This window comes from Vigna umbellata, chromosome 9 (assembly GCF_029865625.1).
Source record: "Vigna umbellata cultivar VRB3 chromosome 9, Vumbellata_1.0, whole genome shotgun sequence".
NCBI lineage: Eukaryota > Viridiplantae > Streptophyta > Magnoliopsida > Fabales > Fabaceae > Vigna > Vigna umbellata.
Genome location: NC_142173.1, coordinates 35,109,202 through 35,127,733, shown reverse-complemented (window position 1 = coordinate 35,127,733; position 18,532 = coordinate 35,109,202). Strand labels below are relative to the sequence as shown.

The 18,532-nt window shown below is 33.5% G+C and overlaps 4 protein-coding genes across 5 annotated transcripts; 2 read left to right on the top strand and 2 right to left on the bottom strand.

Moving 5' to 3' along the window:
• The first annotated feature begins 869 nt into the window (after positions 1-869).
• LOC148193357 (red chlorophyll catabolite reductase, chloroplastic-like) lies at positions 870-2,937 on the top strand. The gene is made up of 2 exons (XM_088098094.1): positions 870-1,324; positions 2,195-2,937. The coding sequence occupies exons 1-2, from the start codon at positions 929-931 to the stop codon at positions 2,804-2,806; spliced, it is 1,008 nt and encodes a 335-aa protein (XP_087954220.1). The 5' UTR covers positions 870-928; the 3' UTR covers positions 2,807-2,937.
• Positions 2,938-5,133: 2,196 nt separating this feature from the next.
• On the top strand, positions 5,134-8,801 carry LOC124843431 (SEC14 cytosolic factor-like). Its single transcript, XM_088097949.1, has 11 exons — positions 5,134-5,431; positions 5,539-5,567; positions 5,866-5,949; positions 6,079-6,132; positions 6,529-6,603; positions 6,813-6,866; positions 7,034-7,093; positions 7,168-7,263; positions 7,373-7,474; positions 7,591-7,671; positions 8,236-8,801. The coding sequence occupies exons 1-11, from the start codon at positions 5,377-5,379 to the stop codon at positions 8,515-8,517; spliced, it is 972 nt and encodes a 323-aa protein (XP_087954075.1). The 5' UTR covers positions 5,134-5,376; the 3' UTR covers positions 8,518-8,801.
• A 443-nt stretch (positions 8,802-9,244) lies between these two features.
• Positions 9,245-12,382, bottom strand: LOC148193356 (uncharacterized). The gene is made up of 5 exons (XM_088098063.1): positions 11,937-12,382; positions 11,688-11,773; positions 11,272-11,577; positions 11,052-11,135; positions 9,245-9,998 (listed from the first exon to the last, which is right to left on the bottom strand). The coding sequence occupies exons 1-5, from the start codon at positions 12,309-12,311 to the stop codon at positions 9,545-9,547; spliced, it is 1,305 nt and encodes a 434-aa protein (XP_087954189.1). The 5' UTR covers positions 12,312-12,382; the 3' UTR covers positions 9,245-9,544.
• A 1,378-nt stretch (positions 12,383-13,760) lies between these two features.
• Positions 13,761-17,049, bottom strand: LOC148193355 (WEB family protein At5g55860-like). 2 transcript variants are annotated; one of them, XM_088098125.1, is made up of 3 exons: positions 16,861-17,049; positions 16,369-16,606; positions 13,761-15,767 (listed from the first exon to the last, which is right to left on the bottom strand). In XM_088098125.1, exons 2-3 carry the CDS (start codon positions 16,546-16,548, stop codon positions 14,010-14,012), a joined length of 1,938 nt encoding a protein of 645 aa, XP_087954251.1. In that variant the 5' UTR covers positions 16,549-16,606; positions 16,861-17,049; the 3' UTR covers positions 13,761-14,009. The 2 variants fall into 2 exon arrangements, with proteins under 2 accessions (XP_087954251.1, XP_087954250.1); XM_088098124.1 differs by having other exon boundaries at positions 16,836-17,048.
• Between the last annotated feature and the right edge of the window lie 1,483 nt (positions 17,050-18,532).

Here is an 18,532-nt window from a genome sequence, read left to right as displayed (position 1 = left end):
AGAAAGTACTTATGGAATACACATTTCAAAATAAATTATTCAACTTTTTAATTGCATAATCTAAAAATTACATTTAACTTCTAAATTATATAATTTGTTTTAAAAACTCTGAATTACATAATCTGAAAATTATGTGGATCAGCTTTTGATCCCCTTCTCTGTATAAGAAAAGTACGATAGAAATTCTACAATATACAATATATTGAAAAATACATATTTCGAATCATATAATACATTCTCAATTATATAATCCAAAACTTAAATTGTTAAAAGGTATGAGAGATGTTAAAAAATTATGAAGGTGCAGGGATTCATAAGAAGTTATTTTCTTTGATTTTGGTTAAATATTGAAGTTAAAAAATCAATTAATCTATAAATAAATATATAAATTAAAAAATAAATAATAAATGTAATTTTTTGAAAGACTTAAAATTAGTTTTTATAACGTTAAATAAATAAGTGTTGATTTTGGTTGCTACACTTTTTTTTTAATTTTATTTTTTCTTTAATTAAAATTATATTTATAATTATATAAAACTAATCAGTATTGAATAAAAGGTTAATGATTTCGAGTTACATATATCAATATTAGAACAAAATGTTTATATGACAGAAAATTTTCAAATTCGTAGAATAATCATGGTTAATTTATCTTAAAACAAATATTAGAAATTAAAAAATATTTAATTTATTTGAAAAATAAAATAAAACTGTAAGAATTAAAACCTAAAAGACAAAATAGATGAAAAAGAAATAGTTTTGTACTAAATTCAGAGCTTATTTAAAAGCATTTATTCAAAATACAAAATCTAATATGGCAGGAAAATCAACAACACAGTGAATATGTAAGAGATTAATTCATAATAACGTGAAGAAACAAAACAGTCTGAAAGGATGAAAACAGTGTAAGAGAGAATAATAGTTACAGATGATGGAAGTGATGATCTGTGACCATTTTCGGTGTTCTCCACTTTCCATCTTATCTTCTTATCGTTCTTCTTTTTCTCCTTCAACACGTTACCCTCTCTCTGTACCTTCTTATTCTCCTTCTTTCAGGCTTAAACCTTCTTCTTCATCTCTCTCTTCCTCTCGCATGGAAGAGACCCAGGAGACCCACGACCATGGCCGCTCCAAATTCATCGACTTTCCGTTCGTTTCAGCTGCCCAGAAGAATCTGATGGTCGAACTCGTTTCGAAGCTTGAGGATCGCTTTCATTCTCAGCTTCTTCCTTGCACACTCCCCCCTGATGTTCAGTATTACCAGAGCCAAACTGGCACTGCCCAAGCTTCCCTTCATATCAGATCAGCCACTGATGACTCTCCGGTGAATTTTCTCTTCTTAAATTCCTCATTTTCAATATAAAGTTTTCATTTTTTTTTCTCTTGTCTTCATTTTTCTTCCCAATGTCTTTTTTACTTGTTTTGTAGTGGTTGATGTCTTTTTTTTTTTTAATGAAGTATTGGCGTTAGAAAGAGATCAGGGTATCGGGTTGATAATTAGGTGCTCAAACTACTACCATTTCCGGATTAGATTCTGAAGCAAATGGGCGATCTAGTATTTTTGTCCTTTTCTGTGCTTCATTGGATAAACCATCAAATTCATCCCTAAACTGCTACTGTCTCTCTATAGTACATAAATTATATAAATAATCCATCAATCACTAAAAATATACCGGGGAGTTATCCATTATTGAAAGTGCTTTTTTGATAGTCACTCAATACTTTTTTTATGCTGAGAGAAGGTGATGAGTAATACTGCCTAGACTTCATTGATGATTTACCTGTACATACAATTTGAATAGCAATGGAAAAGGTTAAACATTACCAAGTTTATGAGTTGTTTGCAAGTAGACCGAGATGAAATCTCATTACTGAAATTCCTTCTTAGACTCTTCCTTGTTGATTGAAATTTATACCCAAAAATTACATTTTCAGGGGATAATTATTAAATTAGGGTGAAACATACTAACATTCGTGTTTTTTTTAATGATTTTCAAGCAATTACAAAGAGTATGACACTAAAATTATTCCATAAAGAATCTGTTTCCTTATCGTGAATTGATGGTTTTGTTCTTTGTTAACCTTGTGCTATCACTAATTTTTCTCTACCCTCCAGTGGATTTATTCCGTATAGAAGAAAAATGATGGCACTTGTTTTGTACTGAATTTAATCTTCTTTTTATGTTTGTCTCAGGTAGATTTTGTGTTGGGAAGCTGGGTGCACTCTGAGTTACCAACAGGAGGGTCCTTAGATATAACTAGTCTTTCAGCCTATCTTAACAGTTCAACCGATGCACCAAATTTTGTGTTTGAAATGATCCGCAGTAGTCCAATAATGCTAGTTCTCATTCTTGATTTGCCTCCCCGGAAAGACCTTGTGCTTTGGCCAGATGACCTCAAAACGTTCTATGAAGACACTCAATTGGATACTCACAGGCAGGCTCTGGAAAGAGTTCCAGAGGTTAAACCATATTTCTCTTCTTCCCTTTACATCCGCAGTGTTTCCTCCCCTACAACCATAATGGTTCGCATTGTGACTGAAAATGGTGGAGTAGAACGCATGGAGGAGATCATCAGGGACCATTTGGACCCCATTTCAAAGCAAGTATTGGGGATCTGGTTGGATCATTGTGCTTGTGCCCAGCGAGATGTTGGAGAGGCAGAAAGAGCTTATCTGAATAAAAGGGATGGTCTCATTAGAAACAAGACAATTGAGATTGATCTTGGTTCAAGCTTCCCCAGGTTGTTTGGTCCAGAAGTGGCAAACCGAGTACTGGAGGCTATCAAGGGGTATTTTACTGTCTAGGATTCTAATTTATTTGGAATTGTTGGACATTCTGTGTTACATACATGTAACTAATTAGCCTTGTAGTCAAACGAGGCTTCAGTATTCGTTGTATCTCCGGTCAAATGTGAAATCCATAAATGATTCTGATAGTTTCTACTTTCTACTTTCTCCCTCCTTTTCTTTGCTAGGGATGATTCATGACAATGGCACTTTTCTAAGCCTTTATTGAAATCATTCCATGTGCTTCCATTCCAAGCTCTTTGTATGACCTGAGTTTGAAACCCCACTACTAACTTCCTGAACTAGAAGCAAAATTTTTAAATTGGAAGTATTTTAGCATGCTTGGAAGTATTTCTGTAAGAAATGTTGTAAAGGTTTCTATATAATCTATTCTTGAAGTAGCCAGTGCCATTATATTTGTAGCATTGCTTTCTTGAGTTTAAATTCGTTGAAAATGTATTATTATTTGACAATATATTTTTGATAATATTTTAACATCATTTACAAATTATTTCACAATTAATAATAATAATCATAAATACCATCAATCACAGACGAAGATGATGTTAAAATATTGTCTAATATCATTATGTTTTCATTAACTCACCTCTCTTATAATAGGAAAAAAAAGCATATTGTATCAGGGTGTCTCTTCCTTTTACTGTTGTATTTATTCTGTGAATTTATTCAACTTTCCGAATCAGAAGCTTATATATGATGGCAAATTTAATAAATTAATTAATCCCTTATGAATATTCTTAACGCACTCATCAAATTTTTACTATTTTCTTGTGTGTCCGACATATATTTTTAAGATTATAATAAGATTCCTCACCTGTTAATCAGCTAAAAGCTAATTATTATAATATTTGTTGCTATGATATGTTGTGTGACGTGTGTCCCAGTGACTGTAACAATTTAACACGCAGCAATAGGTATACTAGCGGCTACGAAAGAAAATTAGAGAAATAAAAGTAAAGCCTGAGTTTCAATAAATAAAGCGTTGGAAAAGGAAAAAAGATAGATGGATAGAAACTATAAAAGAAATATATAGGAAAACGTGAACATTGAAAACATAAACATTAAAGATTGAGTGAGAAACTGAGAATATATTCCTCTTTTCTCTTTTAGAATAAGAATAGATTCTACTAAGAAATTTGATTAGAATAACTTTTTTTCATGCACCTATTTTATCAAATACAAATTCCTGAGTCTATTCACTTTAAGGTTGTTGCCTATGTCTTCTCTAACTCGAACACCCAAAGACTGGGGCTTCAATTTTATTAGTGGAGAATAAGATATCGTTAGCTGCAAGCAACTTTTGTTTATGATAACTAAGTGCTTTTTTCTTATACATTGATAATTAACAGTTTGAAACCACTTATTAGTATGACTTAAATAACATTGCTTCTTAAACATTATCACAGTTTGATCTCAATATCTGAGTATGTCAAAAAATGGATTTAACTAGTTCAGTAAATTTTGTTTGAGGTGTGATAAAAAGTGTGTTGGATCTGTTAAGGAGGAGGTTCACCATAGAGACAACACTAATGAGATTTGAACCTAACCAAAAAAGGATTGATACTACTCTCTACCAAAAACCTTAAAATAATAGATAAATGAATCTTTAACCTTATATGATACTCTACTTTCTCATGAAATTTAGATTCATAGTTGAAATTTTACCTGTATGAATGTTTAGAACATTATCATAAACTTTATTGTGATTTAAATAGAATTGTTACATGCACTTTTTCTGTCTAATGTGGCAGTGTTTTTATTGGATGCTTTGGAAAACCTTGATAGTATAATAGACATGCATAAACATAAATAAATATGTGTGGCTGTGTGAAACCTTGATGGTACATATTCTTATGTTGTTCTTTGGCAGCCACACTATGTGAAAAATCGAAATGAGGTGAATCTCCCATTTTAAATAAGTGAACTACACAATTCTGAATTATCAAGGCATCGGTTCTTAACATGGAAAAACATGTCATTTTGATCAACTTGCCATTTTCTTTTATTTCTTAATTTTCTTTCTATTAGTTATCAGCATCTCTATTCTTAGCCACTGAAAACTTCAATCAGAAGGAAAAAGGTTATCGTATCTTTGATGGAACTTAAGCACTGAGTGTGTTTTCATAAACTAATCCACGTTATCAAATTTTAAATAAAACTTCCTTAGCTCTGTATATGTAAACTATGTGCACCTTAATCTAAGTTTTATATTATTCCATTGCACATATTCCATATATGAAGCTGTTACCTATTCAAATAAGCGTTCACATACTCCAAACAAAAATTGTTTTTCCTCTCTGTGTTTGCTATTTTTTAACAGCTTCTTTATTTTTCTTTATAATGATGACCACTCAGTTCAGAACTCAAAGGGAAGTTGCAACGAAGTTCAGAAAAACTTACATGCTTTGTGAAGTGGACAAACCAAAAAGCCAGATTCTATATAAGGGGTCCCTTACTTTTCCTTACAGTAGATCAATTTTCAAAACTCAATCACTGGTTTTCCTGAAAACTTCTCAGCAAGATAGTTTCAGAGTTTCTATCCCGTGTTATCAGAGATAAACAGCAACATGTGTATTACTAATCAGGAAGTTATCAAGCAGTTGGAGTCCCTTTTGCAAAACTGTAAGCATTTAACTTGCACTTTTCTGCTCTTATAGACCCGATGATTTTTTTCTGTCAAATATCTTCTACTGTTTTTTTTATACATATTTGTTTCTCTCTTGATGTAGTGGATGAGCAACAGAAGAACACATTCCAGGTTTGGCTCTTATGTCTCCTGGTTTTACTTGATCTTAGGTGTTGAGAAAGATCGTGACAGAAAGAAACAGTACAAGTTATAACTCGATTTATATATTAAAAATTTCAGTTGGGGTGTGAGTTCGGAACCAAAAAAACAAAACTTTCCTGCCAATTTGATCTTGATTATCAGTACCACGTTTCTGCTAACAATTCTTCACTGAAGTAAAGCTGTGAACATTGTGAATGTAGATGGTGATCATGTCGAGTGTTTTGAGTTTCCTTTTTTCTACCATGAAAGCTTTCTCTTTATATTTCAGAATATGCACCAGGGCTATCCAACAGAAACATTAGTGCGGTTTCTCAAAGCAAGGGACGGGAATGTTGTGAAAGCACATAAAATGGTTAGATCGTGTGCAGTAAAAGATATTTATAGGAATTTCTCCCAAAGTTTATTGCTTATAGAGAGAGTCATTATCTTGACTCTTTATCTTTTGGATATAACACTTTGCTGACGGTTTAACTGTTAACAGTTGATTGATTGTTTACAATGGAGAGTAGAAAATGAGATTGACAATGTTTTAGCGGTGAGTTCCTTTACTGTGCATATCAGCAATGTAATAATATTATTCATTTTTGAAACAACATACCTTAAATACCAATTAAAGTTAGAGCAATGATACACATATTCAAGGGTGACATGGATGCAGATAAGAATGCAAGTTATTGCCTGAAATAGAAAAACCTTGTTATCACTACCACTCTAGGATGAAATTTACATGGTTTCTCCTGGATATCCAATATTGACTTGAGATATAATAGGTTTAAAACTCAGCTTATGTACTTTGTTATTCTTCTTCAAATCCCTACATCGTATCACTGTTGTAGCATAAAAGGGACTGCTACTATATTTCTCGATCATTGTGAATTTATGATCATAAATTCTATCATCATTGATATTTTTGTTGTATTTATATATACAGAAGCCTATACCACCTGGTTTATACAGACGTTTGCGAGATTCTCAACTCGTGGGAATGTCTGGTTTCACAAAGGAGGTATTCTGTGCTTTAGATATATCTCGTACAAGTTTTGATCTCAGGCCTAAATTTTTTTATTTTCCTCCACCTTTTATGGTTCTTTTCTGCCATTAACCAATATGAGTGACATGTAAGAATAACATCTTTACGTAGGACCATATAAGCATTGATCAATAACATAACATCTCTTATATAAAGTAACATACATGATTCATAATTTATGGCAGGGCTTACCTGTCATTGCTATTGGTGTTGGGCTCAGCACATTTGATGAATCGTTTGTAAGGACTTGATACCATCTCTAACCAATCCTATCAGTACCTTGCAATTATACGATACATTGAAGCTGCAGTTTTCAATGTTGCTTATCTCTTCGTTCTCCTTGATGTACCATGTGGAAGATTGTGTTTTATATGATGTCAAATTGCCAGTTTTGTTTTTTGTTCAGGACAAATACTATATACAGTCGCACATCCAAATGAATGAATATAGGGATCGAGTGATCATGGTGAGTACCTAGACAGAGTTTTTTTAGGTGTAAATTCTGACACCCTAGTTGTTTATTTGGAATGTTTATTGCAGCCAAGAGCTACAAAGAATCATGGAAGACACATTGATACTTGTGTGAAAGTCTTGGACATGACTGGTTTAAAACTCTCAGCACTGAACCAATTGAAGGTATATAGCAATTTACAAACTTCTCATTTACCATCTCTCAGAAGTTTCTTTTCTCAGAATCCATACAACTAGATGCTTTCTTAGTTGACACTTTCTTGGCCACCTTCAGCTTTTGACAGCTATAACAACAATAGATGACTTGAACTATCCAGAAAAGACTGACGCATATTACATAGTTAACGTTCCATATGTATTCTCAGCGTGTTGGAAGGTTTGTGTCAGTCTTTCATGTTGAGGGAGTTAGTACTTTTCACTTTAATTTCATTCAGATCTTTGAAAATCTCAACACTAAAGCTGAGTTCTTCTTGCTTCATTGACAATTGGCAGGTTGTAAAGCCTCTTTTGCAGGAAAGAACAAGGAAGAAAGTCCATGTCCTCAAAGGTTGTGGCACGGAGGAATTACTCAAGGTAAACAACAGCATTACCCTTAACTATTTGCTTGACCCTTCACATATCCTGATATGAGTTTTCCTCTTTGTTTTATTGACAGATAAAGTTATGTTAAATAGTAAGCAAAGAACTTGAAATTTTCTTGACGTCTAAATCTGACTATATCTACTGTAAACCACTGTATTTTATTGTTATTTCACAGTTGGTGATGATAGCATCATCATGCTTATGGATTTTGTTTGCCAATTTCCAATTCAGTACTGTGAAATTGCCTTTGCACAATGAAGATGTTTAAGTTTTAATTTCCTGTAGTTGTTTTAGTCATAAGAAATAAATGTTGTGGATTTTTTTTTTATGAATGGATAGATAAGTTTAGAATAATTTTCCAAATCAGAATGGTTTACTACATGAAGGAGCTTCCATATTTGTTCATCTTAAATCTATGCTTGTTAATAATTAACCTGTGATGTGGAGAGTTGAAAAATAGCACAACCAAATTGAATTTCTTCCATTATTACTAGATTTGTTGCAATTGAGAGGGGTTTAATATACTAAACCATGTTTTCAAAAACTTGTGAACAGGTAATGGACTATGCATCCCTCCCACATTTTTGCAGAAAGGAGGATTCCAGGGTGCCCCAACATCATGAAGCTGGAAATACTGAAAATTGTTTCTTCATTGATCATGTCTTCCATAAACAACTATATAATTACACCGAGCAGCAAGCTATATTCATAGAGTCCATATCCCAGGATTCTTTCCATGTAGATTTACCTGAGCCAGACCCAGTTGATGCCAAAATTGCCAAGACTATAGAAACTGAGTTCCATAAACTGGAAATTCAGAATGGCCTTACCAATTGATGGAATGGTCTTGCAGTTCTCGTCTGCATCGTGGTCACTTGAACCTGGAGAATTCTGATGATGCTCATTTATGAGTTACACGGTCCATTTTGAATAAGAGTTATATTACACGCAAAAACTTAAAAATTCAGTTATTGAGAGTAATATCAGAGTGTTTATGCAGATGTAGTCTTCTGAAAGAAGAAATTACGTTCAGATTTTCTACTACTTTTTAATATTGTATATTTGTTGTACTATTAAAATTCACTGAATTTGATATAATAAATTCTTCTTTAATATAGTTACAGCATGTACATGGGGCTATTTTGAAAAGACAGCAGAAACCTAACAACCAAAATCCGAGAATCTAAACTTAAAAAATTCAAATATAATTTTTATAAGTGCCTGGGATGACGAGCATGGCATTTTTTTCAGTGTTGGAAGGACAGCATCAGTTACAATTCTTCTGTCAATTAATGCTATTTATACAAAATGTAGAATGAGTGTTCACACCCGTGTCGGAAAAAATGTTTTTCTTTCTGAAGTGTGAAGTACCATTATCCTGCATCAAAACTATTTCTTTCCAGTTTAATCATTCATTTTGCTTCTACAGTAGTAGCAGAAGCTTTTCCTTAAAATTTTTATATTTAATAACAACCCTACTTAATTCCTATACATGATATTTTTAACTAGCAAGTTCAAGGAACCGCGAAACTTTTCATATAATTGAAAATGGGCACAAATCAAATTCTACCTAAACAAACTGTTGACATATTTAATTTGAATATTCTGAGTCTAAGGTTTTCTTTTTTATGTACAAAATAAGCTAACTAGAAATTAAAAGTGACCCAGCCAATAATACAGTGCAAACACTAAATCACACATTCAGATTAAACATTGAGCTCCCGCTCGTTTCCCTACATGTTTAGTAACTATGACTGCTCTAAAGAAGAACTGCACTAGCATCAGACATGAAGCTAATATAACAAGATATAGCAACACTTAAGTTATCTGAACCACTTAGTAGCGCTGCCAAAGTTGAATCCTTTTATCTCAATTGCCTGTAGCAATTGTAGGCAATGGCAACTGACACAGCAGCACATACAACAGCAAGAGCTGCGTATGTATCTTCTTGCTCCCAACCATCAAGCCAAGTTGTCACAGAAGGAAACTTGCGTGAAGCTCCTTTGCCACTATTCATCCGAGAAAACACAGAGTCGTTGTTCTTATTATCAGCTGAGAGCTTTGCCTCTGCCTCAATGACATCAGGGTCCAATATCTTTTCCAGTAAAACGTGATTCTGATGGAAAGAAGAATCTCCATTTGACTGGCAGCAGCCAGCATTTGATTGACAGCAGCTAGCATTTGATTGATAGCAGCTCACAAAATTTTCTTGAGATCTAGACACTTCAGTGCTTTCCTCTAAATTTCTTAAGCCATTTAGCAGAAGCCTTTGTTCTTGCTTAGTCAGCTGTTCATCTACTGAGAAACCCATCTGACCCCTGATGACAGTACAAAAAGGGTAACAAATACAAGTCAGCATATGCATCATGGACCTATGCACCAAATTTTTCATAGCCATCAGCCCGGTACATATTATTATCTTTAACCATGTAATAATTTCAGCAGGCTATTTTTCTAAAGATGGAATTTGCACATGTCTCATCAAATTTTCATCACAAAAAAGGGGGCATAAAGAGATGTAATTGAAAAGCTATGGATGAAACCAGGGTTTCTGAAAGTTTGGAGATGTAGAAGGGAATAAAATTACTTTAAGAGTGATCCATCATATGTACTTCATTTTGTAGCTGCTTAACTTTGAAGTCCTTGGAATTGAAAACATGCTCTATGATTTTTTATTTTGTAAATAAATAACAGAGGTCACAGATGCCATTTAAAGGTGCATGAAGTAAAGCTGTCATACCATCAGACATTGGCATGAAGATGGCACTTATCGTCATACCATAATTTCAATTTCAAAATACATAACCCAAGAAGGCATTATTACTCCAAGATTCAAATGCGATCAAATCATTGATGGTAAACAGGGCTTGCAGATATGGGGAGCAAAAAGATCATTTTTGAAAAAACAAAGACCTACCTTATTTAATGCAAAATTTTGGACGAAGAATTTAGAAATCGTGATTCCTGAAGGTGTCAAAGAATCTTGTAGATATATTGACATGCAAATGATAATAAGTTCAGAATTTTAATTTTTCCACATTTATTGAACCACTCTCACAAAATTTAGGTAAACTTAACTTCTAAACCCTAGAGGCTCAGGCACTGCCCCCAACTCTAATTTGTGGTGTGAAAATATAGGGAGGAGGAGAGAAGAAACAGATCACAGAAGAGAATCATCCACTCTATTTTTCATCTATTCCGTTCACTCTATGTCTCACATTTTTCCTTCCTGCCCAAGACATCCAAAAGGCCACAACCCAGTATTGAAGTAAAAAAAAAGATAGTCTAGCAATTTAGTCTTCTATAAGATGAAATCTAACTTTTAACCAAAATAGTAAAGAAAATCAATAGAGCACTAAGGAAATAATTACCTCCATAATGAGTCTAAAACCTCCCCTTTCATGATATGATGTTGAAGCAATAAAGGCACATCATCCGGGGTAACATATCCATACCTACATATTTCAATTGAGGGCAACATTAACAAGTTAACAAAATATAATAACCAATGGTACAAAGGTCTAGCAAGAACCATAAAATAAGAAATTGTAAAAAAGTAGTTTTTAATAACCATGGAGGTGTTCTCTTTACCAATGGCCAGTGACTTCTCCATTCATGCTAGGTCCAAATACAATGACGTTTCCCGCATACTGACTTCCCCCAATGTGAGAACACGGGCTTACAAACACTTTACCCTGAAGACCATGTAACTCTATCTCCTCCCTGAATCTACTGACCAAGACAGGTCCACAAACCCCACATCTGCGATCACGGGATCCATGCGAACACACAAAAACAAACGAACCTCTCAATGCCTCAGGGGTTCCAGGAAGCCATTCCCCATCCTTCACAAGAACCTCTTCCACAAACGTTTCAACATCAAAATGCGTTAACCTCCTGCAATTCCATTAAAACCTGTTGTCCACAATGATCTAAGAAAGGGAAAAGCAATAAAAAAAAACAAAAAACAAATAAGGCATACCACTTTTAAGATCAATAACACATACCTGTATCTGACCATGTCAGGAAAGATCAACACATCCCCATTGGATGTTTCAGTTCCATCATGACCCTCACAAATCGTTAACCGAGTCTGGAAAAGAGACAACTCGTAAGTCCAACACAATGTAATTAGCACTTAACAAATGCAAAGTCGAAAAACGTGGCTCAACAATTGTTGAAGATCACACGTCTATTAGTGATACATTGAACATCGTAGAGACAAAAATCAAAAGGGGAGCGAGAGAAGACAGTACCTCCTTTTTCATGTGAGGCTTTCTTGCGACAACGGCAGCGTGAAGCAACCTTGGCAAGCGATCGAATTCGGCGGCTTCTATGCGCGGTGGCCAAACGCGAGGGTTCTTATAGCATAAGAAGACGTGGCGTTGGTAGAACTCGACGGTGCCGGCGAGGGGACTCTGACGAAAATCGGGGCGGGAGAATCCAAAATCTGGATCGGCGGCGGCGTCGGCGGAGGAGAGAAGGCCATCGTTCTGGAAGCTTCCAGAGGCGCTTCTTGGGTCGGCGAGGTAGCTGTCGAATTGGTCGGAGACTGTGACAGGGGAAGAATGAGAAGAGGAAGAAGGGATTGTGAATGTCAGAGACTCTTCTCTCTCCCTGTTACTCGCCATGGAGATACACAACACAATCTCCCTCTCTCTCTCTCTAACAACGTTGTGTGTGTTTGAGTGAGTATCTGTGCTGTGCTTTTCTATTTTTTCGAGGTTTGATGATGATGTGAGACGAGGCTGCATTCCTGTGAGGTAGAAAGTAGAATTTATCGGTGGAATCGGGTTTGATCACCTGACACGTGTTATTTAAAGGTTCTAATTTACTATTCCCTAATTGTTCAAATCATTTACACTTTTCAGTACTAGACTACCATAACTTGTTCAAACCATCATTATTATTTCTTCTCTTTTTTTAAAAAAAAAATATAATGATACAGAGTGCTTTTTTTCATTAGTAGTTAAAGAATAATTTAATGATTTTTATGAAATATTAAATATTGTCAATATTATTCTATAAATAAGTACTTTTATTGATAAATAATAAAAAAATATTTGAATTCATTAATAGCAAAGATAAATTTGGTAACTAATAACATGATTTTGAAAATTTCAATAAAAATTAATTGAATTAATTATTACATTAGAATTATTTTATATTAATTACAATAATAAATATTTTTCAAACTAACTGCGTCCTTCACACGATTATCGTGATCTGGGAACGCTATACACCAAGAATGTTTTAAGAAAGTGTTGTTTCTGTAATAAGTATTTAAAGTAAATAATATAAAGTTTTTCTTTCGTAATCTAATGTGAGAATATACTTACCGAAAAATATCAATATATGACTTAACTATTTTAATTTAAAATGTATACAAAAAATTAAAATAATACTATAAATTATTGACAAATTTATTATTTTCAATTAATTTTTTAGAAAAAAGTGATTTTTTTAAAAGAACAATAAAAATAGGAATACCATGAAGTATTTGGTTAATTAGGTCAAATTTTTATTGTGTTTTTATCTCATAATTTATATTCATTTGATACATACTCTAGAGATAAAAAATGATTATAAAAATTAAATTTTTATATCTTTAAGTAAACAAAAATAAAAAAATAAAAATAATATGAATATAAAAAATTTATGTGCCAAAATATAATTTCATGAATACTATCTATTTCTTTTTCATGAATCCTATCTATTTAGGCTTTTTTCAAAAATCTTGATCCATTCGAAGTATTGTTTATTCGATTTTTTTCTTGATAGTATCTTAAATGTAAAAGAAAAAAATACTATGGTATGGATGAAACTATATACTTTTGTTACAAAAGTTAAATAGCAAAAAAAGGTCTAATAATAAAGTAGACATATCTATTATTTATCATTTGAATAGACATGTAAGTTACTGTCTTTCTTTTCAGATGTCTTTTAAAGTTTTTATGAAAAAGCCAGAAGTATGATAATTTTATGGACAAAAAGTGATTTTGTTTTATTTTTGGGTATATAAGCAATGCTTTATTACCATTATATAATGCATCAAATAATGAACCAGAAGAATGCACAGATAGACGAAGATATAGTTTTTCAATAGTTATTATAATCACTAAAATGCTTGCCATAGAATAGAACAGTTCATCATACTACTACTACTCAGACATTAGGTAGCAATATACAATAATTCACAAGGCAAGTTACATTAATAAAATACTTATGACCAAACTATTGACACTTAGAAATTCTTTTCCCTGATACCATGTTGACAAAAATCTCAACTTTCACACAAACCATTATGTTTCTCTGACAAATTTCAGAAGCTAAGAAGAAGGTCCTCCTCCAACATGGTTATTTTTCCTGTGAAAGATGGCACTCATGTTAGGCAAGAGAACTTTCTTTGAAACTGAAACCTTCCCTTTCTCTAACTTCTTCATCTCCACCTTTGGTAGTGAATTCTGCTTTTGAATCCTATAGTGCTGAGGAGATAATTCTGCTGCCATCTGTGTTTCAGCCAATAATTTAGAAGCAGCTTCTGCTACTTTCTTTTGCTCTCTTTCACGCCACTTTCTGAGCTCATTCTCCACTGCTCTCTTTGCTGCTTCAGCCATCTCAGCCCTTTTCAAGACTTCCTGTGTTTCAGTCTTCATATCCTCAATTTCCTTTTGAGTTTCCTCTAACCTTTTTACAACTTCATTTTCACTCACCTTTGTAGCTTCCACCTGTGCTTTGGCAGCGTCCACTTTCATATCTGCTAATTTATCAGACTCCTCAACCTTATGAACTAAGGACTCAAACTCCTCCCTTGAGATTGTAATTTTTGCACCAGATTCACAAGTTGATGAACCAGAATCACTGGTCCTCACAGATAAGACCCTGATCTGTTCAAGAGCACTTGCCTCAACTGTTTTTGCTACTTCTACTTCTTGCAATGCTGCTTTGAGCTTTATTTCGGCATCTTCTAAAACAAGTTTAGTGACTACAGCTTCCATCTTCAATTGTGCAGCCTCATTCTTCCTGTCTTGTGTTTCCCTCCTTGCATTTTCAGTTTCAGTCAACAACTGGTTCAATTTCCAGATCATTTCCTCTGATGCACCTCTAGCTTTAGATTCTTCTGCCAAGTAGGCCTCAAGTTCAGACTCACTTTTCTGGAGCTCTACCCGCAGATTCTCAACAAAGGAAACAGTTTTGAATTCTTTCTCTTTCAATGCAGTGTGTTCTCCTTTTACATTCTCCAGATCCATCCTAAGAGCTTCCACGATGGCTCTAAGGGACTCTTCCTGTCCTGCTACTTTCTGCAGTGATTCCTTAGCATCATCAAGATCCAGAGTGACACTCTTCAAAGAATCCAAGTCTGATTTCTTTCTATTTTCCAATTGTTCTTGCAAAACGCTTATCTCATTCATTGTCTCAGTCAGCTGCAACTCTAGATTTTTGGTAAGCCCTGGATTAAATTCCTTCTTTAAATCGAGCAAATTCCTTTTGGATTCTTCAAGGGCAGCTTCATATGATTGTCTTAGAACATTTTGCTTGGCTTGTGTCTCTTCTTGCAGCAAATGTGCTTGGACAGATTGAGCATTAACTTGATCGATTGATTCCATTACAGCCAAAATTTCTTTAGATAGTTCTGATGCTCTTTTGTTGTTGGCCTTCATTGCATCTTCCGCTTCTGCTGCTTGCTTGAAAGCAGAAACTCTTGCTTCTGAGGATAAATCATACCCCTGCCGAATTTTACTCAGTTCTTGCTTTGCAACATCAAGTTCTGTAACGACAGAGGCATAACTTTTAACTGCAGTTTCTAACTCTTCTTTCCAAGAACCATTGGTTCCATCAAGATCACCACACTTTTCTTCTTTAAGCTGTTTTGCTCGAGTTTTTGAAACATCTGTTGATTGTATTGCTGATTCTCTTGATTTGATGAGAGCTTCAAGCTTTTGTGAGAGATCCTCAACCACTCTCTTAGCCTTTTCAAGCTCCACCAGGACTTGAGCCTTCGTAGTTTCTGCATTCTTTAGTTGTTCCTTTAATTTTTGCAGCTCTTTCCGGGCTAGGTGAAGTTGTGACTCCTTTGCCCAAATACTCTAATAAAATAGCAAATCTTGTAAGTTGTAATACGCAATACTAGAAAGCCTTTCAAAGTTGGAAAATTAAATAAAGACCAAAAAAATTAGTTTGGTTCAGAAAACAGCTTGTCCAAATTGAACAACCTTGCATAGATTTTTCCAAAGCTTGATTATCTACTTTTAATGCAACTTGTCTAGGATCATAGAAATCCTCTTAAGCTTCAGTCTAAACAATTTTCACTTATGTGATAAATGAGAGCATGTCATTGACAAACATGACACGTGTTAACAAGGACATGCCATCAGCTACTGAATTGTGTAGAACGAATTGTGAAAGATCTAATGATAATATAGAAGAATTTGATTTAATAAGAAGAGTGTCTCCAAATTTTTTTCAAATTCCACCCTGATCAAACTTCTTCCATCAGAACACAAGGTCGAGACAATAATTTAGATTCACAGTCTCTACAATTCCAGGAATGAATTTTACCCAATAGCTGTTGCTCCATTCTACCATTTAAATGTTCAACTTCACATATAATTTAACAGTAACAAGATGGTATTCATACTTTGTACCACCTAGAAATAAAACGATAGAGAAAAACAAAATCATAGTTACCTGAGCAAAATAAGGTTTTGCCTTCTTAATGACAGGTTTTTCACTAGACACAGCACCTTCACCAAATAGAGAAACTGCATCTTTAACAGATTGAAAAGGTGGACTGGTGTCAATCTCCCCAACAACTGGTTTTTTAGGACTCGGAGAGTTAGCAGAACTTTGCCTGATTTTGGCCACCATAGTGCCTTTTATTTGAATTTAAATAATATTCACAATAATAATAGCCTTTGAAGCCAACCTGGTAGGAAAAAAAATGATGTTACAGAAAAGAAACCGAAAGAAAAACAGCATCAACACAACACATTGCAAACATCAAACTCAAGACAATCCAACTCTCACATTTCAAAGATCTCTACAGGAATCCACCCAAAAAAACCACCCAGTAGCCTATTCGGGCATTTTAACAAAAACCCATGAAGAAACCGCATCAAAGATTTCATCTTTCAATGAATCGAAAGAAAACTCACCGACAAATATCAGAAAAGAAAAAACCTTTGAAAGGGTGCTTCTAGGAAAATTTCACAGACAGTGGAGAACCTGTGGCATTGAATTGCTGAGCAAAACAGTAGCGAATAATCTTCACATACTTGTGAAGAGGGAAAGAGAGAGATAGGCTGGGTTGAAGTGAAAACGCAAAATGCCTGGTATGTTTAAAGACAAATTTTGCATCAGCATGTCAGGTACAGAAAGTTGAAAGAGGAAATAATCCTGTGCAATCGTTACTATTCAAGATTCCTTTAAAATGGTTGTGTATACGATCATCCTGTGACACACAGTGTCTGTGATGTGATCTCACCAGTATCGTGACTTGTGAGGAGCGTTACGTAAAATTCTGTCAGAACAAAAGTCGAAGTAAAAGATAGTTCGCCACGTCAACACCCTCTAAGAACAAAACCATCTGTCACCCTGCTAACAAAGTAATTTTTCCTTTTTTTTATATTTTATTTTACTATGTTGTCTTGTCTCTCTGTAAACTTTGCATATAAATGAGTATGATTTGCCGTATACATGAAAAAGTTCATAAATTTATTATGTCATTGTTTGAGTTAGAAACTCGTATCACAGAGAAAAAGTTCATAGATATATTATAATTATTTTTTAACTGAATGTGATGTTTTGATTTTCTATATAAATTTTCTGAATGTTCATTGCTGTTAAATCTTTCTTAATATCTCCACAGTATACCAAATTTTTACCATTGCAGTATTTCAGGAATCAAGATTGCATTAAATCTTGTTTTGAAAATAAGGTGGAGATGGTGATGCAGATCGGAGAGAAAGGAAAAAGACAAACTTTGTTTCACAATGTGTCTCAAAAACATCTGTCAGCAATAATTTGTGACACTCATGCATGGTGTTTTGGTTGCCCATACATCTTCTTCAAGAATCATATCAATTTTTTATTTATTTTTTCTTCTAATTATATTAGCAGATAAAAAGGATGTTAAAATTTATTTTACTACACTGTACAGCAAAAAAAAAATCATTTTGAGATTATATTAGGGTTATATCTAGGAGAAACTTAACAGCAGACAAGGGAGAAAAATAAAAATAAAACTTGTATAAGTTAACATTAATTTGTGAAAAAACTAAAAATCAGATTTTGAAAAAAACTTCTGTAAATTAATAATTTTTAATTATTTTCGATGGATAAAAAAATATTATTTTTATCTTACAAATTAGTACTATTTATAAGAATACAATTAACTTTTCCATAAATTCATTGGTTAATTAAATCTATTGGAGGCAAAAACAGAATCAAAGAGAAAACATTGCTTTCTATTGTGTGAATGGATAATTGAACTTGACCTATAAATGGATTGGGGAACTATTGTGTAATTATTTAAAAGTTTATCAGTACTTAATAGCTAATAATTGAGCTTTCAAACCCTTTTATGTTACCTATTAGTTTTCTATCTTTTAGATATTTTGTTATTGAACTACTCATATAGAATATATAAAGTTGGTATGAAAATGAAATCAAAGACTAGAAATAGAAACCAGATAAGTATTAAGGAAAAAATATATATTTTTAATATTTTTCAAGATTTGGAATGGCAGAAACTATGGCTTTAAATTCATATATGAGAAGCTTTTTCAATTTTTTTGAAATCATTCACAATTCGATTAAAAAATTGAAATATTATTTCAATTTTTACTATCGT